This window comes from Elgaria multicarinata, chromosome 2 (assembly GCF_023053635.1).
Source record: "Elgaria multicarinata webbii isolate HBS135686 ecotype San Diego chromosome 2, rElgMul1.1.pri, whole genome shotgun sequence".
Taxonomy (NCBI): domain Eukaryota; kingdom Metazoa; phylum Chordata; class Lepidosauria; order Squamata; family Anguidae; genus Elgaria; species Elgaria multicarinata.
In genome coordinates this window covers 100,507,225-100,534,294 of record NC_086172.1, presented here as the reverse complement: position 1 = coordinate 100,534,294, position 27,070 = coordinate 100,507,225, and the positions used below count along the sequence as shown (strand labels likewise).

Here is a 27,070-nt window from a genome sequence, read left to right as displayed (position 1 = left end):
AGAATTTCGTTTCTGTGAGCTTGCCTTCTTCGCAACCCTGAACTCAAGCAGAGGACGCCTACGGAAAAAGTTCACAAATTCACATGGCCCAAATGTCCCCATTCAATTTTGCAAAACTTTTTAAATCATCCACATTTTAGTCTATGGGGGATGTATGCAAATTTGGGGATATGTTGCACAACTTTAATCTTTGATAGCTGTTTTGTGCAATTTGGCCATTCGCACAAAATGAACAGCGAGCGCAAATCGAGGAGAGACAAGCAGTTGGCTGATGTTTAGACGATTTTGGTGAGCCCATCCCTATCCTTGGAGGCCTGCTACCATTGATGTGCTAAATACTTTGAGGACAAAAAAAAAATACTCCCATCTGCCTTAAGTTGGATTCCACTAGTTCTGCAGTTCTGTCAGTTAATGTATCTGGAGAAAAGTCTAGTCTGTTTTTATTGGATGAATTCCAGTTGTTACGGCCCATGTTCCTAACTGGCATAAAGATGTGGACAAGCTTTTTGGAAGAGTGTATTCTGGTTTTGATCAGCTCTTTCCCCTCTCCATAACTATATCTCCCTCTCTTTTTCTGTTTTTATTGTTTGTGTTGTCCATGATCAGCATCTTGTGTAAAAATATGTGGTGTCCCTTTATTCTGAATGGGCTTCCTGAACTCTCTTTTCTAATACACTTGATGATTTGTTCCATCAGCTACTAGATTTTAGAAGACTGGGGCTTTGAATTCAATTACATACCCCATTTGTTTGCTCTCCACTTTTTTTTTCTTATGGAGGTCCATTGTTTTATGCTCCTGAGATTTAGTCAACAAAGAGTAAGTGTATATATTTTTGTGTAGATTCTGCTGTGAAACTTGACAGATCACGATTACTGTACAAAATCCATTATAGCACTTGTAACAGTCCAAAAAAGTGGTGGGAAATCAGCATAGTGGTCCATTAGTACAGAATGGCTCTCATGCCTCATTAGCATGGATACAATTAGTCACACATCTGGCTGAGTAGTATTTGCCCCAGGAGAGTGACAGCACCTCCTGACAACCACTGCATTAGTGTGAGGGTGTATGGAAGTAAGGAGCCTAAGCTGAAAAAGAGTACTGTACTGGCCTTTAAAACATCTGGCAGGCTTAGACTGCACCACCTGAAGGCACATTTTCCTTTACATTTGGGAAAAGCAGCTGTGATAGCAATGGAGTACACTCTCTCCAGCCCTCAGGAGGGAAGATGAACAGAAAACAGAGGGAAGAGTAGACAGTGGCCTAATCTACACTAAGCAGGATATTGCACTATGAAAGCAGTATGAAACTGGTATATAAAAGGCAGGAGCCACACTACTGCTTTATAGTGGTATTGAAGTACACTGACAACTGTTGGGGCCCATTGACACATCCCATATACCACTTTCATAGTGCTATAACCTGCTTGGTTTAGATTAGGCCACAGAATGGAAATAGAGGACTCTGTAAGTGTGTGTTACTGGCTTCCTTACAATATGTGCAATAGGATCAAATAGGCAGACATCACATGCCTATAATGCCCTTCCAAGCCAAATAAGAACTTTGGAGACTTGCAAACTGCAGCTCCCCAATTTTTCTCCAGTTTGGATCAAAATTAACAGCTTCTCTCTTCTGGCCCTCACTTTCCCCCCAAAACCTTCTTTGCTAGTCTCCTGCCCACAGGACATCTTCTTCTGTTCATGTCAATTACCTGTCAAGCAGGTAAGCAAGTGTTTCAATGTCAGAGCCATGTGGACATGCACGATCTTCCTGCTGAATTCTCTTAAAAGAACCCTTAAGTAGCACTGAAGGCAGTATATTCAATTGCACTCTTGAAAATGACTAAATCTTCCAAATAGGATGCCTATAAAACAGAGACAGCCACATAGACCCCAAAACTACCAGATTTCCATCAAGGTAAAGTAAAATGTTTGCCACAAATTCATTTAAGCAGTTAAAAACATGCACACCATAGCCTTACATTTTGTATAGAATGCCCTTCTTATGCCTGGGCACACGTGCTCCATAACTGTGAAGCCCTAGCTGCAAAATGGTACCATTGTTTTTAATGAAACCAAACCAATTGTGTCTGCGAGAAGGTCAATTAGCACAGCTCAAATCACTTCTGTCCTTTGAATTTACTATATCAGGGCAATAGAATGGCCCCTAAGAATATGAACACTTGCTCACACTGGTCCTTTTTAAAGTATTATAAGTAAACATAAACGTAACCAATAAACATCACAAATGCCCTTAAGATGCTCTTCTTTTTCAACATTTAGCTTTGTCTATATTCTACAGTGGGCCTGCAGTCCTTGTTGAAAATCTTCTCTCACTCCTCCACACAGCTTGATTGACATCTGAAATGGCAACCTCAATGCCTGGCAGTCCCTGTGTTTTCCTTTATATATTTTAAATTATGTGGGGAATGAGAAGTTCTGTTCATGTGGGCAGAAGAATTCCACCACTTTAACTCTTTCCTTGACCTCTATTTTACAGCAAGAAAGGAAAGATGGAAGAAGAAAAATTATTTATGGCTGCAGCTCTCAGGCCCTACATTTCTATTGCTGAAGAGGCACAACGGGTCAGGAGAGAGTCCCATGCTAATAGACTTTTCACATATCCCTAGGATTAACTCAGGGGAAATTGCCTGACTTGACTGTGCCTCCATAAAATAGAGAGCATAGCTAAAAGGCACTATATTTTTGTTGACTGAATCTGAGGTTAGAAGACCTCTGCATATAATACTGGCATTCTGTAATATTACGTTGAGTGAAAAATATAAACCCTTTCTTGCATTTTGTGGCCATCATATTGAATAGTCAACATCCCAAGCTCTCAAATACAAACTTTGCAACAGTTCAGTGCATGTGTGCCAAGAAAAGACAAAGAATGCCTTTTCCTCTCCGATTTACTCCTGTGCAATGTAAGATTGCTTTCAACAGCATTTTCCTTTGCACATAAAACCACAGTCCTTGTGCTATTCCCACCAGTGACACTGTGAGCACTGTTGACCTCAGAACCTATGATTCAATATCAATCTTTTCCATTTCCTTGTCCCCAGGATGTGGTGATCCAAAGTCATTCATGTGCAGGGATTCCTTTTACCTTGTATGACATATAACCATTGAACATTCACAGTGAAAAATGCCTGCACAAATTTTCAGAGGAGAATATGGGGAGCCCTGTAGGCATGGGTCTCTAGGTGGCACACTTTTAAACCGGTCCAAATGGTATACACAACAGACATTGATATCAGGTTTGAAATAACAGATTCGCTACACCAAGGAACCCATACCTTTTTGGTCTTGTGGGAAAATTTGGAATTTTGAGGGGGTGTTGTGAGTTCTTTCACAAAATGGCTGCCAAGGGGAGGATATCAATTCCTAAAATGGCTGCCATGTTGGGCATGGCTGTTCACAAAACTCTCATTCCCCATAAGGCAAACTGGTGAGATTAAAAGAAAAGTAGCATGGCCAAGAACCTAAATACAGGGCAGAGGTGGGATTTGAGCTCCCAAACACAAAACCACTCTTTTGAACCCAGATAAAAATTGCACTGGAGGGCACCATTTCAGCTTGCAGTATGCCAGCCTTCCTAGTTACTTTTTTAAAGAATTATCTTAAGAAATAAAATACAATTGTGTGCCAAGAGCTGTCTGTTGGCACATCAGTGCCCGTGGGCACCAGTGCTCTGTCCTTAGCCTGCCCATTGTTCTGTTAGTGCTGGAATGTGCCCCCCCCAAAAAAAAAACTCTTCCTGCATCAGAACTCGGCCCCTGGGCTAAAAAAGATTCCTTGCACTGTACTGGAGAAATCCCAGTGCTTCGCTCTAATCAGTGATCAGAGATAAGAGCTGGGCTTTCCTGCCCAGGACTGAAGAGAAATGGAGCAGGGCTTGCGGAAGAATCTCACAGGCCAGATAGGGAGATCCGGGCTGCAGGGTCCCCATTTTCTTACAAGTTACACCCAACTGGCCAAAGCCTTCATCTTCAGTCCAAAAGCACCATAAGATGCCATTTTAAGCTGTTCTGTGCAAGCCCACACTTGCTCTTGAACAACAGTGTAAGAGCAAACATTCTGAATTCTGCATAAATGTTGGGTGCATTAAACATAACTGACGTTAGAAATATACTGCTATTTAGTTACAACTACCTGGGGATCTACACTTTAGGAAATGAAACTTTAATTCTTTGAAACTACTTACAATGGGTGATATTTCCTTTTTATTGAGCAAGACATGCATCAACCTGAAAAGTGTAATTCTGTTCCCATTTTGCTTCCATCTGCCACTTTCAGAATACATAATTAATAAAGGGTTTTTTTTAGTGTTAAAACCATGGCAGCTTGATTATTCTTACTGCGAAACAGTACATTTAAATTATATTACAGGATGTGATAAGACCTTGTCTTGGTGATTTTATCTTCCATCTAAAAATAACAGTGCCATACTCATGAAATGCAATGACGTGGAGTTAGCTGATATGAAGTGAGTTACTGCCTGATTTCTGGAGATGGAGAAGCACATCCTGCTGTATTAATAAGTTAAATGAATTTCATCATTTAAAAAGACTGGGTATATTTCCTCATATTGTTATGGTTTTATTACTGGCGCCAGCATTATGTGGAGGAGTCTAGGGCCAATCTTGTACAATAAGCTGATAATGATTAGTTGGCAGGAACTCCATTCCTACATTGTCCAGTTCACTGTGGCAAATGCCCATCACTTTATTGCCCTGCCCCATTCCCAGTGGTGTAGGCTGTGTCTATATCAATACATTGCCACTGGAGTCCTTACTTTTTATTTTCTGTAATGCGTTGTTCTTTTTTGTATCCATGCAAAGCTTTGGCCATCATTTTGGTACAGAACTTATAATCATTGAGCATAGCCAGAAGCATACTCCTTTTATTAGGGCTGTTGAAGCCCCGAGCCTCGGTTTCGGAAATCCAAATAATGGAGGCCATTTCTAGGCAGATCCGTCATTTTATGACGGATCTGCCATTTTCTTGCACAGCCCTAGGCCCCCCTATACAGCCTACAACTCCCAGAATTCAGTGCCTGGGAGGGCTGAACTTACCAGGGCCCAGGAGCAGAGGGAATACAGGAACTGAAAGAAGGGGTGAGGAACTCCATTGAAACAGGCAGCTGTAGGGCACCTGCGGAAGTCATGTGGACCTCCCCAGGGTCAATGGAAACTTCCTGATTGAGGCAGCCGCAGTCAATCGGCCTGTGAAGCAGCCGATCACAAGGAGGACCTGGGGATGGTGGCAGCTATTTCCTGCAATCCCTCTGCTCCTGGGCCCTGGTAAGTTCAGCCCTCCCAGGCACTGCATGCTGGGAGTTGTAGGCTGTATGGGGGGGGCTAGGGTTGTTTAAGAAAATGGTGGATCCATCATAAAATGGCAGATCCACCATGAAACAGCCTCCGTTACTTGGATTTCCGAATCCAAGGCTTGCACAGCCCTACGTTTTTATATGGCACAAATGTTACTGGACTGCAAAACATGAAAAATGGGTGGGTGGCAGCAGAACGGTGTCAGCTTTAGATATTTTGGCAGCTGAAACAAAAACTTAAAAATGAGACATCCCCTTTCCATGAACTTACGAATGACACATAAAAATGGAGGATCATGGGAGAAAACTGGAACCACCTCCAGAAACTGCTGCTTGACTAGAGTGCCTCATGTTGTTTTATGGTAAGGCTGGTGCCAGCAGGAATTCTTGGGCTATATGGATCGATGCAAAAAATTAGAAAAAGAAAAAGAGCTGAAAAGTATGTATTTGTCTGTTTATTAGATTTCTATACCATCCAATAGTCAAAGCTCTCTGAGCAGTTCACAAAAATTAAAACCCTAAAATACAACATGATAAAGCATCATATGAAAACTTTACAACAGAATAAAACCAGAGAGTAAAAACTAGCAGCAGGGAAAGATATAAAAGCACAACACATATTTTAAAACAAACTGAAGATCTAAAAAGCTTGGGAAAATAAAAAGACCTGAAAAAGTCCACAACATAGGCATCAGTTGAGAAGGACATTCCACAATTGGGGTACCACCACTGGAAAGGCTCCTCCCTAGCTGCCTGGAAATGGCCTCACCTCATTTGGTAGGGGAAGCTGAAAGATAGTCTCTGAAGATGACCTTATCGTCTGGGTAGGTATATATGGGAGAAGACGATCCTTCAGATAACCTGGTTTAAAAGTTAATACCAGCATTTAATTTAACCCAGAATTTAACCCAGAAATGGACTAAAAGTCAGTGCGGATCACAGAGCACTGGTGTCATTTATGATCATATTGACCACTCCCCTGTTAACAATCTCAGTGCCTTATTTTGGTAGTTTTCAGGCCATTTTCAAAGGCAACTGCACGTATAACACACAGCAATAATCCCAACAAGAGTGATTATACTGAACAGGAAGATAAATTACACAAGGGATTAAAAAGCCTTGATAAAGGTGGCAAAGGAGTCGGAGGAAAGCACGGCACATCCAGTTGACCATTTTTGGTGCTGCATTTCCACCAATAATGTACCTAGGAACTGTCCATTAATGTCAGAAGCCTATTCTAAGACGTGATGTGAAAATTGCACTGCTATGAAGATCCCAGTGCAAACACTATTGATTTCAGCAAGGGTTTGCTCCATCACAGCAATTCTAAAATTGATCTGTGCAGCTGAAATCCTGAACCTGCTAAATCAGTTGAACATCTTGGTATTTAGTTCACTCGATGCTCTTCAATCCATCAAATGTATTCTTAGTGGAGAGGCATGTTTGTTCAAGGGAAGCAACAACTGAACACTAATGGCTTGAGACATTGGAATTAGACTGGTTGAAAGACTACAAAGCAAAGAGCAATCTTATCATAGCTGCCAGGTGATAGATGAGATGACAGCAGAAGTCTTTTCATCTGTATGGTGTCCTATCCATCTTACAAGTGTTGGCTCACAGTATTGGCCAGACTTTCTCCTTGGAGGCCTCTAATGAAAACAAAGACAACATCTGAGCTAAGGTAGTATTGCTATGCTCGACGGTAACATAGCTTAAGATCTAGGAATGTTATCCCCAATTATTACAATTATTACCAATTATTACATGCAGCCGAGTGGTCAGAATTCGGATTACCTTCCTGATTATGGCCACCAGCTCAGATATCTTTAAACAGGGATTAAACAAATTCATGGAGCAGAAGGCTATCAAAGGCTGTTAGTCATGATGGCTAGCTAGCTAGGTATTACTCTCAGTCAGGCCCAACATCAGGGGTCTGCCGAGGGCCCAGTGACTGAAAAGAGCCCAGTCCTGCCCAGCTGCAGCTGCCTCCAGGGACATACAACTGTTGCTGTTGTGATGACAGCAGCAGCTCCTCTGCCTGCTCCATCCTCTCGCACAGCCAGATGAACTGTGGAACATCTTGGGCATCCGCCAGATGGACAGCCTGCTGCCCCAGGCCCCACACCATGCAATTTTAAAGCAGAAGTTTTTGACCGTAGGTTTCAAGTAGCAATCTGGACCAGTCAGATCTCCCTTTGGGTGGTGGAGGGACAACCAATCACAGCACCCCTTTGCCTTTCATATTGTATTGAGGATGAACATTCAGAACCCTTCCAATTTATAAATGCTAGAAGTTTGACAGCTGTGACATCTGCCCTGTGGAACCACAACTACTGTAATATATGCTTTGTATCTGGCTGAGATTCCAAATGTTTTCAAAAATTCCCACTGCTCTTGAAACTGTCTAACTTTGTTTGTAATTTTTAAATAAGCATACTCTATTTTAGCACTTAATGTCTACTTCTTTTACATGGTAATGTCTGCTTTTTTTCCATGTCAGTGAATGGCCTAAAATTCCACCATTAATCTCAGCCCTACACCCTGAAAAAATGTGATATGAATGATTTGAATATTTTCTTATTTGTTGAACTGAATGATCTACTAAACTTAAATAGCATTCTATACTTTCTTAGAAACCATTCTTCAAAGCAGCAATCAGTCAAATAATATACCAAAAAATATTTTTAAGATTTTACATTCCACTTTCAGACATATCACACCAGCTGATAAATGTTTATGTCCAATAATATGTGAGAATTTTGCAATAAATAACAGACTAACACATACCTCACACTAAAGTATAGGATTTCCTCTTGTCTTCTTTTCAGCCATCAGGAAAGAAATTGGGCAAGTTATTCATTAAATGACTGAATTAACCCCAGGTACAGTTCTACCTTTACCTTCACCCTATGGAGGTTGGTGGCTCCGATTTTGGTGGGGCTGTAAATCCATTCTGGGTTTCAGTCAGAACCAGGTAGAATTCTAAAGGAGCTATCTGAGGTGCTGAATTGTATCCCCTAACTATGTTCAGCACCTTGGATAGCTCCTTTAGAGTTCTACCCAGTTCTGACTGAAGCCCGGAATGGATTCACAGCCCCACTGAAATCAGAGCCACCTGCCACCACTGCCTTCGCCCATAGAAATACAGACTAATTTGCAAACTTACACACCTCTTCCAGGAGACATGCCAGATCAGGGTTAAGAGAGTCTCTGGAGAAAGGGAGTTCCAGAATTGCAAACTGCCATTACTAAGGGCCAAACTATCCTAATTGCATATTGTGATGACGAAGTTTGTGTAACTTATTACTCTCATTTCTCCCATTCAAATCCAGGACCACAGTACTCTGGGAGTGGACAGTTAAACCTTCCCTCCACCACCCATCCCCCTCCTCGAATTCCACATACACCCCTGTGGAGTGGCGGAAGAAAAAAGCCTGAATTGTGACTGCACTTGCTTACACTAGGCTAAGAATGACATAGTTGAGCATATAATGAATCCACTTAAGTTTGGGGTTATTCATGACGACATTAATAGAAGCTCAGTGGTCCTCTTGGGCTTCTTAGTGAGTGGCAAATGTTGCTGCTTCGCTCCTTCCAGGGCCTATTCTATACCTGCCATTTATCCCAGGATATTATCAAAGTCGTCCGAACAGGGCCACATGAGATGCGGGGGATGACCACTCTGCTTTCCCGGGATATCAGTGACTGGATTTGTCATGATTTTCCCCCCTGTCTCAGGACCATCCAAAGGTCTGCGTGCAGTGTGGCCCGCCTCCCGAGGTTGTTGTTTTCTCTCATGAGTAGCGGTGCTCATTGTACAAGCAAGCAGCTGTGCAGGGGGAACCCATGGGTATCGGGAGTGAGGGGGAGAGCATTTTCACCATATTTTGGATGGGTCTCGGTGTCTTCCAGCATCAAGTGTGTTTGGGTGTTTGTTTGTTTTTTAAAAAAACCACCACCACTTCACGCAACTCTGCTTTTGCGCAAGTGTCAGTAGTAGTAAAAAAAAAAAAAACTTGCCCAGCACTGCTCTTCTTTAATCTCTGGGCAACTTGCTGACGTGTGGTCCATCAGGGACTATTGCGGGGCAGAAAACTCCATGATCATCCTTCCCCAAAAGGCTGCAGGTGTAGCTTATATCCTTAGAATGAAGGATCACCCCAGAGGCCCCTGTGACACTGTATTGCCTGTTGGGATGATTTCCAATTTGTCAATGTGAGGGGAACCCAGAGGAGAGAGCAAAGCACGAGTCTCTTGTGCTCTGCTTCTTCCACTGCTGCAAGGCACTTCTATGAAGAAATGGAAATTGGCTCAGCATCTTAAGTCAGTGTTGGGTCCTTGGCCAGGTGATGGGCCTCAGCTGGTACCCAACTTCGATGCCTGCTCTGCCAGCCTCCAGCACCATATGACAGCTTGCAGCATGTCAATAGAGGAGCAGGAAAGCCCATGGATGGCCTAGTTGTGCGCCATTCTTGGAGTTGCACTCCATTCCCTTTTGGTCTCAATGGTTCTTGTGAGCCTGGCACAAACCCCTTGTTGGGTTTAGATAGCAGCCTATTTTGACTGGCCAGAAGGACAGATGCCAGATGTTACTGCCTCATTTGCCAGGAATCGGATGCTTTAGCAGTGCAAACCCTACAGGATCAGGCATTGCTTGTGTACTATTTACTGTGGAGAAATAGTTTTCTGGCACAATCGCTTCATGCATAGCAGGGATGGTTTGTCCATGAGGTAGATGGGCTGTCAGTCACCGAAGACCTTTGGATGTTGTTACAGAAACAACATGATTGATTCCATATGCAACATGTCCTCTACTTAAGGGAATCCTTGGCAACATCTCAAGAATTAGGGTGTGCTGCTTATCGCCATGGATTTACTTTGGCAGAAACTTGCACAACCCTTGGCTGCAGCATCTTCTGGCCGACACTGTAAATCTCACACATGCCTGAGCATTAAAATCAAGCTAATGGTAGTTTTGAAAATGTTGCCAATCACAACATTTTAGCTGAAGCCCAGCTAAATATGATCCAGAGGATGTGTCTTCAGAATCCTCCCACGGCGTTATCTGCAGTTTAAACAAAGTTTTTGCCACATGTGTGAGATAAGGGATTCCTGTGTTCCCTTTGCAAGTAAGGTGAAGTCCCAATAAAAGTCTAAAAGAAATCCAGGAATGAAGTAACAGTCATTTCATGAAATACACATGGTTGTCTCATGGTTAAAAAAGATATAGTGTACTACAACAATATCAAACAGTTTACCTTATCAATCTTTTATTGCCATACTTCAGGTACATGAAGAAATTATGCTGCCTGTCACTGTGATCCTAAAAGCACTTTCCAGGAAGTGCTGTGTCAACTTTGCTTTGAATCTGCTCACAAAAACACTTTATGGGTTACAACGTAACTCCCTCTTGTGAAACTTGCTCCATTCGGCATGCAGACGGCTTTTCAGTCTTTACTTCAGCTATCTCTCCCTCTCACTCTTTTTGCAGGAGAGCTGCTCCCTCTGCTGAATTTTCTGTGGACAGAACGCGCCATCTGATGTCTTTCCTTACCATGCTAGGCCCCAGTCCTGACTGGAATGTAGGGCTTTCAGCTGAAGACCTGTGTACCAAAGACTGCGGATGGGTCCAGAGGGTCATTCAGGATCTAATCCCATGGGATGCTGGCACTGACAGTGGAGTTACCTATGAGGTATCAGAAATATTTATGTTTATGTGTATCTTATATAGCTGAAACATAAAAGACTTGTGGAGATGTTCACTATAGGAACTTGTTGAAGGGTGGGGTATAAACTGCTAAATAAATAAATGAAAACATAAGGCCGTAAATAAAATGCCCCTGTCTGCTGGGTCTGATTGGGCATTATAGAACCCAATTGGAAGATCAGAAAGTTGAATGGCAGGTTCTTTTTCCTCCCAAGAATACCTTTGGGCAGAGGATAAGCTTGTGCTGATCCTTGCTGGTCATGTTGGCCAGCGGAGACAAGCGTGGGACAAAGAACACCCCATCTCTGTATCTAAAAACCCAATCTGTTGCCATTCATATTTCCTCCAAAGCAAAATGTGAAGAAGGTTTGAGGATTTTTTCCTTGGGCAAACTTCAGGAAACTCCAAGGAAAGCCAAAACAGAATTTTAAACACTGGAGCAACTTTTCAAGTTGGTCCACCCGGGGCCTGCAGAAAAGATTAATGTAGGTTGTAAGTCAAGCCATGCTGTGTTGTCATCAGCCTCTCACCAGTACCAGATATCCCTTTAAGGGCCTATTGAAGAAAGTCTCTTGTACTGGTCAAAGTTGAGAAGACCTTAGATTAGAACTGCCTCTCAAATTCACCTAAAGGAAAATCTCAAGTCGAATTTGGTGGTTCCTGCTTGGGAATATCTCCAAGAAATCTTATGGAAAGAAGGATGATGATGGTGGTGGTGATGATGATGATGATGATGATGATGATGCTAAGACTTGAAATATTTATCAGCATGTTGTTCTTCTTGTTGGTCTTCACATCCTAGTGATGGCTATACACATTGCATTTTGAACTCTGTACCCCTTCATTACATCTGTGCATAAGAGTTATTAACGATACTACTTCTGATTTCATATCATGCACAGAAAGGAAGTGTTTGCCAGATTCAAACTTCAGGCAGCTGCAAAGCTCTTGCTGTTGCTCCTGTGGTCTCCTATGATGCTGTATTGTTCTGAAATATTTATTTTTTACATTTTCATCCTGCCCTTTGCCCCAGACAGCTCAGGGTAGTATACATGGTTCCTCACTGCAACCCTGTTATCCTCATAGCAACCCTTTGAGGGAGGTTAGACTAACTGATAGTGACTGGTCCAAGCTTTATAGCTGAACAGGAATACGAACTCGAGTTGAATTGTCTAACCACACCAGCTTTAGCATAATTCCTTGTAAGAAAGGGCATCCCTTAAACTAGAACATAATGGACAACTCTCCTGGCGACTACCACTATAGTTGGCAAACAGTTGGTCCAAACTCTAACGTGGATCTGTTTTGGAGTCAGATTTGGAATGGCTATTGAGAAAGAAGTTTAGCTGTCCTCTGCAATGTGAAAAAAAATTCTTACCCTACTGAGATTGTAACCTATGTTATGTATCCTTCTTATGATAAGTCGTGGTGTGTGGGTGTGTGTGGGTGTGTGGGTGTTTTAATATATGTGATGCCTGGGAGGTACAGAAAAGCAACCAAAATTGGGAGCCTTATTAGAAATGACTAGCACTGAAACTGTTTAAGACAGTTTAAGAAAGCCATAAAGACTAATCTCTTCCAGCAGGCCTACCCAGATGAATTTTAAACCTAAGAATTTAAAGATGTTCTGATAGTTATTTTAATATTGTAATGATTTTATATGCTCTTTTAATCTGTTTTATGCATTTGATTTATATTGTATGATTGTATTTAATGTTGTTCCCTGCCTTGATCCAGAGGGGGAGGTGGGTAAGAAATATTATATATTATTTCTGATTAATATGTGCAAACACACAAAATGGCATACACTCTCCTTTTATAATTGTAAATGTTCCATAAAACTATGAGTTATAGACAAAGATTTAATTAGTGAATTCCTTTGTTTCTTTAGTGATTGTGATTAATTATTATGAATGCTCTTCTTCTTTTTGTTGCCTTTATTTCAAAATTAAATAAATTTTCAGGAGGAGAAGAAAAGTTGTCAGAACAGGAAAAGCAGATTGTGTGTGTGGACCGTGAGAGCCAAGCACCACACCACATGCCCTTTCCCCCTGCCCACCAATCATGCTTTGGGGCAATTCCCCCCCCCCCATTCTAAAAGGTTGAAATGCCTCTCCAAAGGCGTAGTTTCTGACAGTAAGAATTTTCAGCTCCAATATGCTGGAATTTTGGCCACACAGCCCTTTTTCCTTTGGCTCCGCCCACCACTTTGGCTCCGCCTCCAAGAGCTTCTCCCAAATGGAATGTGGTCCTTGGAATGAGAGCCCTTCAACACCCTTGGCCTTAGAGGTTGATTACATTGTTCTGCTTCTTTCATTGTGGGCCATTAGGCTAACGCTGGCATAATTTGATCATTGTATTTGGATTTTGGATTTCTACTGGCTTGATCCTGTGGATTGACTTTAACAGCCATGGTTTTGCAGAGACAAACCCTTTCCCTTACAGAACTTACATCAGCTTCCATGGGTCCCTTATGCCCCTAATGCCTATTAGAAGGCACCTTGGACCCCAGGCCTTTTCTAGATTGGCATAGATACCCCTTGTACATAGCCACTGTGCAACAGAAAGGGAAGTTAGAAGCTGTTGCTGCTTTGCCTCCAGCGTTGGCTATGAATGTAGGGTTCTAAAGCCGGATCCTGTGAGCTACTACCTCAGCACAGTAGTTCACAGAGTCAATCTCAGTATTTGGGGGAAAGGAAATGCAGCCCTTTAATAGAAGCAGTATGTTAACATTACATAAACCAAGGAGTATCCCCTGAGCAGCCGAGGTATAATAACTTTGGTGTAAGCAAAGGATCAATAAATTGTAATCAGACATTGGGCTGGCCCTTGAGGGGAAAAGGAGAAAGTTGGATTTCAAATCAAAATTGTTTTCTGTAAATTTATGTGAGGAGTTTCTTGTGCTCTCTTCTTTTGAATAGTTTTGGAAAGGCTGTTTGCTATAAATCCTTATCACTAGGTGTGAGAGGATAGAGAGAGATTCCTCATTTGCTTCTTTGGAGCCATTTGCCTATTACAAAAGAAAAAGAAAAGAAAAAGAACAATATAAGAAACATCAAAACACTTCTGTGGGGATCAATATTTAATACGTAAAGTGAGTTTTGTAGCACTGATAGACCCTAGTATGCATATCAGTACTGCAACAATTTGTACAAGATGGTCTGAGGGCTGTCACGTTTCAAAACATGCTTTCTTTTAACAGGTAAAAGACACTCAAAATGGTTAGAAAGCCCAGCTACTTCCATGTGCTTGAAAATGGGGTACAAATGCCCTTGGAGTAATGGGATGGGATGACATCCCATCCCTTCCAAGGACTTTATATGGAAGAAAAGATGGCTGCTACTATGGAGGCAGACATCTTTTTTTCTGTACAATGAGCCTCGAGAGACAGCACATCATTATCTACCACTATTCCCAGAGGCATTTCCAGCCCCGTTTTCAATGTGCACGGCTGCAGCTGTGATTTCTAACTTGCAACACCTATTACTTGTTAGAAGAGAAGTGATTATTGTAAAAGCAGCCCTAAGACCATGTTGGAAAATTATCTTTATTTTCAGAATTCCATGTAGATTAAAAATATATATCCACATTTTACTGTGGAAATGGGGAGGAACAGACTTCCAACTGAACACATGTGAAATTGGCCCAGATTGATCTGTCCATCCCTAGCTTCCGCATTTGTGTATGCACATCAGAGATTCCATGTGAACACATGTGGCAGCTGCTCTTTCAGAGCAAATTATGTTTAGTAACAGAGTGACAGGCTATCAAAGCTTTAAACATGGAAAAGGCTAAATTTACAATATCTGCATTGTCTTCCACTCATGATAAAGACAAGACTTCTTTGTTGATTTTCCTTTATTAAATAAATTAGAAACTAAGGTGTGTGTGTGTGTGTGTGTGTGTGTTTTTTTAAAAAAAAGCTAATGTATGAAATAATACCTGCAAACAACAGTAAGTGATTCTTACATTCCGTTGATGAAAGTGAGACATTTTGAAAGGCAATCTAATGAGCTTGGACTGAAAATAATTTGTTCCAATTTACAAACATCCATGCTGAGCTAACCACTGCCGTGTGCTGTTTTCTACCCAAGCCTTCTTCATAATTGTGTATAGAGGATTTCCAGGGTTCACAACAGGAAAGCTGATATCTAACTGTTCTGTCATTGTATTGCTCTATGTGGTCTTATCAAATTTCCTGCCTACTATCATTTTGTGCTGCTTAGTAGAATTATTGTTTTCCAAGAACTTTATTGCCTTCCCACTGGATGTTGCTGTTTGATCATTTTCCCCCTGCCTGCCCCCAGCATGTCCCTCCCCCTCATTTCATGGTTATCCAGCATCCTTTCCAAGTCTACTTCTTAGTGCAGGTCAACAGCTCCCAATTTAATATTCCCTGATATGCGTGATGTATTGTTTACTTGCTCTCCCATTCATTAATAATGATGTTCTCAGACACCAGGACCAATACCCCTTTCTAACTAGTATAACGGTTTGCTGTTATCCTTTGGAACAGGCCCTCGGTCAAAAATAATGAGGACGAATTGGTTTGGAAACTCATTTAAAAAGGAACAAATGGAAGCACTTTCTTATCTTAACTTCCCATACCATATCATGCGCTAAACAATTACATTCACATTGGAAGCCTATTGCTCACTAATACAGCAGTTTGCTTGCATTGACTTCCGACACTGAAACAAAGATACCATTAGGCAAATCCTTGACTGAGTTTATTGGCCCAGTCCTATGGATTAACTTTCTTTGCAGCAGGGTACCCAGACAGCTGCATGTTCATTAGTTATAATATATCTTCACTAATCTCTCTTAGTTATGATTGATGAGCATTTGGTGCGCACCTCTACAGTCTCAGATTAGACCTGCTTTAATGAGGCAGATGTGCAAGCAGTCCATTGCAATAACAAGGCTTTTTAAAAATATGAAGTGGAACGCTACCAATAATGCAGATGAGCTACACACAGGGCATACATTTTTTAAAAAACAAGTAGCTAATACAGTACCCAATCTGTTAGACTACTGAACAAGAGCAGGATTAGGCTCGACAGTCCCAGCAGTGGTGCAAAGGAATATCTCACTCAGTCCCTTATTTTGGCCCAGAAACAGATTGCCCTGAAATGGGAGCTTTATAGGGAGCATTTATTTCATGAAGGGCACATTCGTCTTCGTTTAGATAGGAAAAGAGGTCTACAACTCCCATCTTTCCCCAGCCAACATGGGTGGCTGGGGCATGCTGGGAGTTGTAGGCTTTTTTTCTGTCAAAACTTGCTGGGGGTTGTGCATTAAGACTTCTCCTTGACACACTGCAATCTATAGTTTGGATGGATAGATAGATAGATAGATGGGGAACTTTTCTGCACCTGCCACACAAAGTGTGGTCCACTTAGAATGACTTGGACATATGGTTAGCTGGTACTGTCTTATTCACACATGCAAGTCACTATATGATGCTACTATCAATGAATGGAAAAAATGACAAATATACCAGCCTTTCTCAACCTGGTGTCTTCCCAGTATTTTGGATTTCAGCTCCCATCTGCCTTAGCCAGCATAGCTAAGGGTCAGGAATGCTGGGAGTTTATTTATTTATTACATTTATATCCTCCATTTTTCCTCTTTAAGGAATCCAATGCGCCGTACATAATCTTCCTCCTCTGCATTTTATTCTTGCAACAACAGCCCTGTGAGGTAGGCTGGGCTGAGTCTGTGACTGGCCCAAAGTTACCCAGTGGGCTTCCATAGCCTAGTGGGGGACTAGAACCTGGATCCCCCCGACTCCCAGTTCAACCCTACACCACACTAGCTCTCAAAACATGTAGTCCAAAACACCAGAAAGGCACTGATGGGGAAGGGTGGCATATATGAATTAGCCCATAGAAACTTGAGCAGGGGAAGAATGGAAATCTTTTGAGTTCCCTAAAGCCTACATCAGAATAGTCTAGATGCCTGCTGCCTATGTAGTGCAGAAAGACAATCCTGGTTTGTTTGTTTATTTATTTATTTGTTGCATTTATATACCGCCCCATAGCCGAAGCTCTCTGGGCGGTTTACAAAAGTTAAAAACAGTAAACATTAAAAACAAATATACAAAATTTTAAAACATAAAAGGCATAAAAACTACAGTATCCTTGTAAAAACAGCTATTCTGGAGTCAGTTAGAAACAAACTCAGCACTTGTTGTTGTTGACTTCTCAAAGTATATGATTCCACTTGCTTATCTTGTTTCTTGAAATAGGATTCAGCTATACATTTCCTCTCTTCTAATCATTCTGGGCATGTGAGAGTTTTTAATTCTGCCCTCTGCACAGGAGAACTGATAATACAGTAAAAATCAGCTGACCTGGAAATGAAGAACAATTTCTTCCACCCCAATGCAGCTTTCTAGGGGGTGACTCTTTTCTAATCCAGAAGGCAAAGCATTCAGGGAGATACTTCCCTTATTTCCTTGACAAAACAAAGTCTGCGTTGTTTAGTTTGCACGCTTCTCCTGCCACCTGGCTGCTTGTTATAGACATTCTCCAAAAGGATCGTTACACGCTGGAAATGCCAAACCTCTGGTACTAAAAAGGAACAGAAGCTAACGGATAAAAGCCAGCCTGTAATGCAAATTTAGCAGAAGAGAACAGAGATGTCTTTTCATTATGCTTTAAAGTAGCTTTTTAAACAAAGGTTTGCCACCTGCCCTGTGATGATGTGAGCTAGAACTTAAAGGCTTGTTTGCATGTTATTAACAGAAGTATGATTCATTCATTCATTCATCCATTCATTACATTTCTATACCGCCCAATAGCCAAATTTCTCTAGACAGTTCACAACAACTGAAACCCTATGACAGAATAAAACATAACATACAGTTTAAAATTACAGTAATAAACCAAAACAAAAATAAAAGCCAGTAGCAGTGCAAAGATTTAAAATACAGTAACAGATTTTAAAACAATGGAAACTGCTCAGAGAGCTCTGGCTATTGGGCGGTATAGAAATGTAATAAATAAATAAATAAAATGCCTGGCAAAATAAGGTCTTCACATTGCACTTAAAAGGCCACAATGTAGGTGCAGGATTCATGTTCTAAGGACACCACAAATGCTAGAACAGTAGCCCATGTTAAATTACCTCCATGCCAGAGATGCTGAGCCATTGCTCTTCTATTAAGAGTGGTGAGCAGCTTGTGGTCCTCCAGAATCTTTGGCCTACAACTCACATCAGCTGTAGCCCTCATAGCTAAAGGTAACAGAAGATGGAAGTTGTAGGACAAAACATCTCATGGGCCATAGGTTGCCTATTGTTCTACAGTTATCTACAAGTGGAATTAAAGACATGCTGCACATAATATACGGCACATAATATAGCACCATGTTATCCAGCAATGCCCTTCCCCCTGCCCAAGATCCGTTAATAATATTTACTTACACTTAAGTCACATTCAACAAAGGTCCTTTCCCCGAATTTCCCAGCTTTCTGTTCATTATAACTGGGAAATTAGTGATGAATAGCCTCTTAATTGCCCTTAGAATAGCCACTTTGCTCAAAGAAATAGAAAGAAAAAAATGAAATAAAAAGAAGAAAAAATGAAAGGGAAGTGGTAATTAATTCTACTCACCACCAGAGCAATAGAAACTGAGAATGGAATAATTTCAAAAGCCTATTTAATGAACAGTTAAGAGGCAGTTCATCACCATTCCCCTAGCCGCAGTCAAAAGAAAACAATACAAGTGGGCAGGATCTGCAAACAGGAAACTTTTACTTAAAGGCACAGCGCCTCTGAAAAGCCCTTCTTGCAGTTTGCCCTTTCACACTGAAGAGTGCACTGTTCCATTGCATCGTATTGCACACAGAAAATTGGCCACATATCTGGTCTAGAAAAGAACACAGAGTACACACCTTACACAGTGGAGGGTGGTGGCTCCAATTTCAATGGGCCTGTGAATCCACTCTCTTTTCAGTCAAAATCTACCAGTACTCTAAGGGAGCTATCCAAGGCCCTGGGCCTATTTTGGGGATATGGTTCAGCACCTTGGATAGCTCCTTTAGCATTCTGAGCATTCTGACTGGTTTTGAGTGTCACTCAGAATGGATTGACATCCCTACCAAAATTGGAGCCACCAGCCTCCACTGTTTTTACCTGCCAAAGGTCCCAGGTTCAATCTCAAGATCCCCAGGTAGGCTGAGATCCTTGGAAAGGCTGAGATCCTGGAGAGCTGCTACCAGCTAGATGGACCAATGATCTAACTGGGTATAAGGCAGCATCCTATGTTCTCCAAAGTCAAGAAACAATGGACTGCAACACGTTTATATTTATAGCAAGATCATCTGGATCTTTTGCGCAATAGTGGTGCACAACCTTTTTGATCCCAGTGGTCACATCCATCCTCTGCTGGAGGGAGGGGGGCAGAGGCTGCATCTGTGTGCTTGTGTATGTAAACCATTAATACCCATGCTCCCGCTAGCAGGCCATGTCAATTCTCTGCCACTACTAGGAAACTGCGGGAACTTTTCAACTCATAGTAAGCAAGACTGAATCACACAGCAGCACTTTCAAACAGCACCCCAAATACCAAGCCACTGTAAGTTTGCTCACAAATTAGCAGGGCAAATATTAGTTGTGTGTGCTCAGAAGTTTGCAGGACTGAGGGCACAATCCTATGCACGCATGTTTAGACAGAAAAAAGTCCTACAACCCCCGGCATCTTGGCTGGGGAATGCTGGGATTTGTAGGCCTTTTTTCTAACCAAACATGCATAGGATTTTGCCTTGAATCACTCAGCAACTTTCTCCCTAGCAGCATTCCTGACTCACACAGTAGCATCCTCTTTCCAGTAGATAAAGTTCTTATCTCCAATTAGCTGCAGGTCAGAGATAAGAGCCTTTCCCTGTTTGGATGGCCATTTCCAAAGGATGCTAATTCCAAAGAAAAGTGTCCAAGGGCCATAGGTTGTGCACCTGTTGTAACAGGTGAGTGAACAAATAAGGATGACAATTCCATAGAAAAGGTCTAGTGTGAAGGCAATCTTAGGGCACGTCTACACCAGTGGGGTGAAGGGGGAGGATTTCACGATATGCTGATCGTGAGATCCTCCACCTCAGTCTACATGCAGCACATGATGTCCTGGGAGGAAGAGGATGTCGCATCCCACCATTTTGGTTTTGGTTTTTTATCAAAAATTAGCACAGGAGTGCTCCAGCGATAAAGGTAATTTTAAAAAAACAACCCTGCCACTCCCCCTCCCACCCCCAATGGGCACAGAGCTCCTGATGAGCTCCGTGCCCTCCCAGCTCCTTACGGTTACTCACGAGGAGCCGGGAAAAAACCAGGATGGTGGTCCACACCTCCCGCAATCTTGGGACGATCCTGAGACTGCAGGGAAAACCAGGATTAAAGCTGTCCCGGTTATCCCGGGACAAGGGAGGGATCATCCCTCCCTGCCCCTGGGATCCCCTGTGCATCATGTGGATGCACAGGGATAATCCCGGGGTGATCCCTGGGACATCCCATCGTCTAGACATGCCCTTAGTCTTGGGGTGGGGGTAGTGGACTGGAGAAGCTCATGACAAATGTCTTGCTTTTGCTGACTGCCTGAGACTAGAGAGGAGGTCATGCCTCTGGTAGGCTACAATATGGGGGCTAGTGGGATGCTTTCAGCTTGGAATGTTACCAGTAGTACTTGCTGATATAGAGAAATATTTAAATGAATAGCAGGTGTCTTCTTGCTCTAGGAAAGAATACAGAAGATGCACATACGAACAAGTAAAACATAGGTTTGCAATGACAAACAGATCTGGAAGGGTTGTGGACAAAAACTCCCAGCTATTTGTGCTGGGTTAGATGAAAATAAATGTAATTTAGTCTAGCTGTTCATCAAACTTCCATTCATTGCCCAGGACTTTATTTGGATGCCCTATTCAGTAGATGATGCTTGGAAATATAAAGGAGAGATTGGGTTCCTGGCTGACATTGATTGTAGGTTCAGCTATTAAAATACATTTGAAGCCCCTTCTGAATTTGTATTTGTAGGAAGCTGTTGTGTTTATTTGTGGTGGGGCATTTAAACTTTCAGGGCATCCACGCTAACTTTTTATTCCTGACCTTTTCAATAGCCACAAAGGAAAGGAAAGTCTCAAGGGGGGTGGGGGGAGGAATGAACTTTGGGTAGCAAATGAAAGCTCTTGCTATTCCATTTGAACTTTGCCTTTTATGTATCAAAGTGGAAGGTAGAACGAGGCTGAAAGATACAAAAAATATGCACTTTGTGAGAACTTGCTTTAGTCTTTAGATCAGTCAACCAGAAGTCATTGTGTAAACTGGAAATGATTTATGAGTACTAGCAGACAGAGTTCATGGACACTAGCTAGGAGTCAGCATAAAGTCTTCTGCAATATTCAATTTTTATATTAAATATTTACTTTGCTGAATATGCATGAGAGCAGTTAATGAGAAATGTGCAAGTGTAGAGGAAGTGAGGATTTGAATAGATGAGCTTGTTTGTTTTCTGGCTACACTGATTTTTACAAATTTTTTTAGGAAGGTGTTAGGATCACACAAACTCTTGGGCACCCTGTGTCTTGAAATAGTTGAACGCAGCAACATTTGTTAGAACAGAATGAAGGATTCTTTTGGTCCAAAACGTAGTGAAGACGTGGCAAGAAAAAAAGGAATGGATTTATAGAATACCATTATGTTTTCTCATTCGACTTGTACTTATTATAAAACAATGTTCAGTAAATTACTTGTATTATTTGCAATTTTAGGATCGGGGAGTTCTGGTATAGTTGATAACAAATGAGTTTTATTGCATGTTTTTTGATATGCTTTGATGTGTTTTGATACATGCCTTGCCAGCTGCTGGGCAGGCCCCTTTTAGGGCTGAAGGTGCACAATCCTATTCATGTTTAGACAGAAACAAGTCCGACAACTCCTAGCACAGCTGGCTGGGGAATGGTGGGAGTTGTAGGACTTGCTTCTGTCTAAACATGAATAGGATTGTGCCCTGATAAATAAATGACGTATTGACTTTTCGGGATGACAGCCTTTTCATCATCTGTAAGGAATAGACATCAAATGTCCAACGGACATTTTACCATGTAGATGAGATGTAAACTGGGCATCAGACTTCACCCATTCCTTTTTTAATTCATATTTCATTATAATTATTATAATTTAATATAAATCATTTGTTTTATCTTATTAAGTCCTGTAATTTTAGAAGGCTGCTTATTTGCCTTGTTAGCAAGACTTTAATCCCACAGCCTGCTTGTCTGTCTGACCTAGGAAAGCAAAACTCCATTCATGGTTATGTATCTGTTTGAAGGGTAGTAGGACAAAGACTACCATTCCTTTTGTTCTGGTGAGAGTAGACAGCATCAGCTTGCATTTCCCCCATTTTACCCCTGGCAATGCTATTGAAGTGCCTTCTTGTGTGATACTTTTATGTCACAACAGGAGGTATAGAAGTTCCAGTCACCTTTGTTGTTCTGGGGCTGGAGTTGTGTCTTAACTCCATTCAAGGACACCCATTTGTAGTCTTCTGCTGAGCTTAGAAACTCTCCAGAATGCAATGCTCTGATGATGGAATCCCAATGATAGGATTGGGCCATCAGTCATTTAATAAATTAAAGAGAAAGATAAGAGATGGGGCCATTATGCTCTCTTGTTAGCTTCCTTCTGGGAAACATTAGTGATAAAATATTACCAATGTATTAATCAGTTTAGTTCCAGTTGTCATGTTAGCAGAATATACATACAGTTGTGTTGTTGTTGTTGTTATTATTATTATTATTATTATTAATTAATTAATTTATTTATTTGTTGCATTTATATCCCGCCTTTTTTCCCCTCCAAGGAACCCATAATCATCTTCCTCTTCATTTTTATCCTCACAACAACCCTGTGAGGTAGGCTGGGCTATGAGTCTGTGACTGGCCCAAAGTCACCCAGTGGGTTTCCATGGCCAAGTGGGGACTAGAACCCAGATCTCCCGACTCCCAGTCCAACACTTTAACCACTACACCACACTGGTGTAGATGGCTAATCCAGATGTGATTTTCCTTAGAGTAGATTTACTTAAATCAATGGGGTTTAAGTTAGTCAATACTAACATCAGTCATTACTAACTTAAGTCCCATTGATTTCAATGGAACTACTCTAAGGATGGCTAAGTCTGGATCCAATCCATGGAGTTCTGAATTTGCGAGCAGTGAGAATGGAAGTACAGCTGAAAACCTCAAAGTACTTCTTGAATCGATAGCTGTTATATTTTTGGATTTTCATTATTCCATGCAACATTTTTCATTCTTGTGTTTCTTCTTTGTCTATATGTGCCTCTTTTTTGACTGCAGTCTCCCAACAAACCAACAATACCTCAAGAGAAGATAAGACCTCTCACCAGCTTAGATCACCCCCAAAGTCCTTTCTATGATCCAGAAGGAGGTTCTATTAAATCGGTAGCCAGAGTTGTCATCGAAAGGATTGCACGGAAGGTACCAGTACGAAATTACAATTGTGCATGGAATATTGTGCAAAAGGGCGGGGGGGGGGGGGAATCATAATAAAGCCATGGCATGTAGTCAGCTCAACATTACTTGATTTTTCAACAGAAACATAAGAAACGCCAAAGAGAATTTCTGAACTTAACCTATTATTATGCTGAGTCAGTGGAAATATAAGGGCTCCAATCCTCCATGGTTAAGAGGTAGCAAGATCATAGAATCATAGAATAGCAGAGTTGGAAGGGGCTTACAAGGCCATCGAGTCCAACCCCCTGCTCAATGCAGGAATCCACCCTAAAGCATACCTGACAGATGGTTGTCCAGCTGCCACTTGAATGCATAAATTCCCATAAATTCTAGGGGTGTGCACGGACCCCCCGCTCCGCTTCACTTCCAGATCCGCGATTTGCGGATTGGGCCGCTTCGCTCCGCCCCGCTCCGCCCATGCCCGCTCCGCTCCGGAGCTCCGGATCCAGATCGGAGCTCCGTTTCCCCCCCCCCCATAGGCTTGCATTAAGCTAAAAAAGTATACAACTTTTTTTCTGTGAAAGTTAGAAACCTCACGTTTGGCACCATGACACCTCATGGAGGTATACACACACACGCCCAGACTCAAGGCAGTCCCATCGTCCTCTGATTTTTGGGGAATTTATGAAAATCCAACACCCCATTCACACCCCTTTCCATAGCTCCGTCAATTTGCACGTTAAAAACCTCAAACTCGCCACCATGATAGCTTATCCAGGGACACACACGCACGCCCAGACTCAAGGCAGTCCCATCATCCCCTGATTTTTGGGGAATTTATGAAAATCCAAGACCCCATTCACACCCCTTTCGATAGCTCCGTCAATTTGCACGTTAAAACCTCAATCTTGCCACCATGATAGCTCATCCAGGGATGCACACGCACACCAAGACTCAAGGCAGTCTCATCATCTCCTGATTTTTGGCGGGGCTTAAACCTGCAGACATCTCAATGGGGCCATTTCAAAGGAAATCCCAACATGCCATGAATTGGGGAGTAGAGATAAACCTATATGAATCTTCTTCCACACTTGAAAAATGGATTTGGAACTTCCAAAACTCCAAGTGAGCGCAGGAAGGACTTCTCCCCTGAGTCAAAGCCAGACACACACAACATCCCTGCGAGGCGGGCAGGGGAGGAGAGAGGGAAGGCAGGCAGGCAGCAGACATTTCTGGGGGCATAAGGAAGTGAGCCAAGGATAAGCCAGTAATGCATATAAAATGGAATAAATAAATAAATAAACAAAGGAGGGATGGAATTAAAAGCAGTAGTGTTGCTGAATAAACAACAAGAAGAACTTTTTTAAAAAGGCTCTATCTGTCTTTTACCAGCAATAGGGGGACGTGCCCAGGGGAGGGGGAAGCAGCTGCCAGTTCAACTCATGAAAGCCATTGCTTCACCACGAGAGCTGAGGAGTAGAGCTCTCACTTCAACTCATGATAGGCATTGCTCCACCGGGTTACTCTCTTTGGAGGGCTCTAATTGCCCTCCAAGTACAGGAGAGAGTTGGGGCACGTCCACATGGGATGCCCTAGGGGAGCTCATTCCCTTGCACCACATCTTTTCAGTTTTTCCCCAAAGTTAGGGTGGGTAGCAGTGCTCTCTTATTATTGGCTTAGTATATAATTTCAGGTTGTGTTTGTGCATTTGGTGGGGCTACTGTTTTAAAAAACACTGGGAAAAGTCCGTTCAGACTAAGAAAGAGAAGTTCCCAGAATCCCAAGTTACCCATTTTGCCTATCCCCTCCTCTAACTTTGGGATCATGTGATCATGACCGGGAGTTGACTCTGCCCCTCAGCCCTTCGGAAAAGGTATTTTCCCGCCGGTTTTTTTAAAAAATTCTAGCACACGAACCACAGCACGCAGAGAGCTCAGAGTAGTCTCAAAATGACCCCCATCCACGACTCTCCAAGCACAAGAATTTTCAGAAAGATAGCTTCAAAAACAACACAGTTATCCCCCTTTGTTTTCCGCAATGCAATCCTATGGGCGAAATGTTTCAAGATGGCGATCGGATCGGACCGCAGAAACCGGAGCGCTCCGAAAATGGGCGCTTCTCTTCGCCTTGCTTCTAGGGGTCCGCGGTCCGCTTCTACTCCGCCTCTGGGCAAGGTGGAGCAGGCCAATTCGGTCCTGCTTCTGCGCTTCTAATCGGAGCAGAGCACATGCCTAATAAATTCCCTCCCACAAATCAAGTATCTCCCCCTTTTTACTTTAACTGCAATTAAGGGATGCACCAGTACCAACCTCTTTGCTTAAGAGTGGGGATGGGTGGCTTTCTAGCCACTAAATAATGTACAAATGAACAGCCAGCATTGGATACCAGAAGCTGGGGATATATGTTTCCTGGAGAACCTGGCCCACAAAATATTAGCAATATTGGGTATGAAAAATAGTCAAGTTGGTTAGGAAAGCCTGATTTCCATTTCTTACCTATGCAGATTATTTTAGAGTCTCACAGACATTCTGTGGGGTGCATAGGTGCCCCCTGACCCCCATCTCCCACCATGCATTTCTTTTAACATCCAGTAAAAGGAATGGCATCATGTGTTCCCACCCCACCCAGCATGTATTTTGAGTAACACTTGCTTTTTCCAAAATCCTCTTTCTGCTTGCCATGTCTGACTCATATTTGTTAACTTCTCTAGAAAGAATTTCAGCTCTTCATAATTCAGAAGAGAGGGCACAAGTGCCTTTAACGCCTTAGCCTTCTAGGACATTTTACAGGGGAAAATGTGTGGCCCTCCAGATCTCGTTGGACTGCAACTCCCATTAGCCCCAGGCAGAATAGCCAATGATTAAGGTTGATGGAAGTTGCAGTCCAACAACATATCGAGGGCCACACATTCTCCATCCCTGTTTTATCAAAACTGTGCCATAAATTTAGCCTTAGGAACACACCAGGGCCATTCGAAACAAGGATGTCTATGAATTGCAGATCTGGTTTGTTCATCTTCTGGCAACTTGATTTTCCATTCCAGTGCTCGCAACTGTATTATTTCTTCTGCTAATTTAAACCTTTGCAAATGTTTCTTTGCAGGGAGAACAGTGCAATATCGTTCCTGATAACGTGGACGACATAGTTGCAGATCTCGCTGCTGAAGCGCCGGAAGATGAAGGTACTTTTTAATTAGCTTCTACTTGCTCGAGTTTGTGTTTTGCTTCATCCTCCAGTGCTGCTACTCTATATTTCATGCTGTCGGCATTGTTATTAGGACAGTATTAAAAGCAGGAGGGAAAAAAACAATTTGCTTAGCCATTTGTGGTTGGAGCCAGCATCATTACTTAATAAACACCCACGGTGATGGTGTCAGCAGGCGGAATTTCTGGAATCGAAAGCAGCACTATACTAATTTAGAGGAGGCCTAATCCCACTGACTTTATTATCCTGTGCTGGGTTGGTCTTCATCAGGCTTGACTATTTTCCTCATCTAACTGCTCTTCTTTATTAATGATTGTGTTTGGTCTATAAGGACAGGCTGCCCTTGTAAGCTTACGTGT

At 42.2% G+C, this 27,070-nt stretch overlaps 1 protein-coding gene across 3 annotated transcripts in view; it reads left to right on the top strand.

Moving 5' to 3' along the window:
• Positions 1-27,070, top strand: part of SPON1 (spondin 1) — a 337,890-nt gene that overhangs the window by 297,090 nt on the left and 13,730 nt on the right. For all 3 annotated transcript variants that reach the window (XM_063117312.1, XM_063117310.1, XM_063117313.1), the window contains 3 exons: positions 10,824-11,025; positions 23,391-23,531; positions 26,610-26,688. In XM_063117312.1, the coding sequence (XP_062973382.1) occupies positions 10,824-11,025; positions 23,391-23,531; positions 26,610-26,688 (422 nt within the window). The remainder of the gene's footprint in view (positions 1-10,823; positions 11,026-23,390; positions 23,532-26,609; positions 26,689-27,070) is intronic.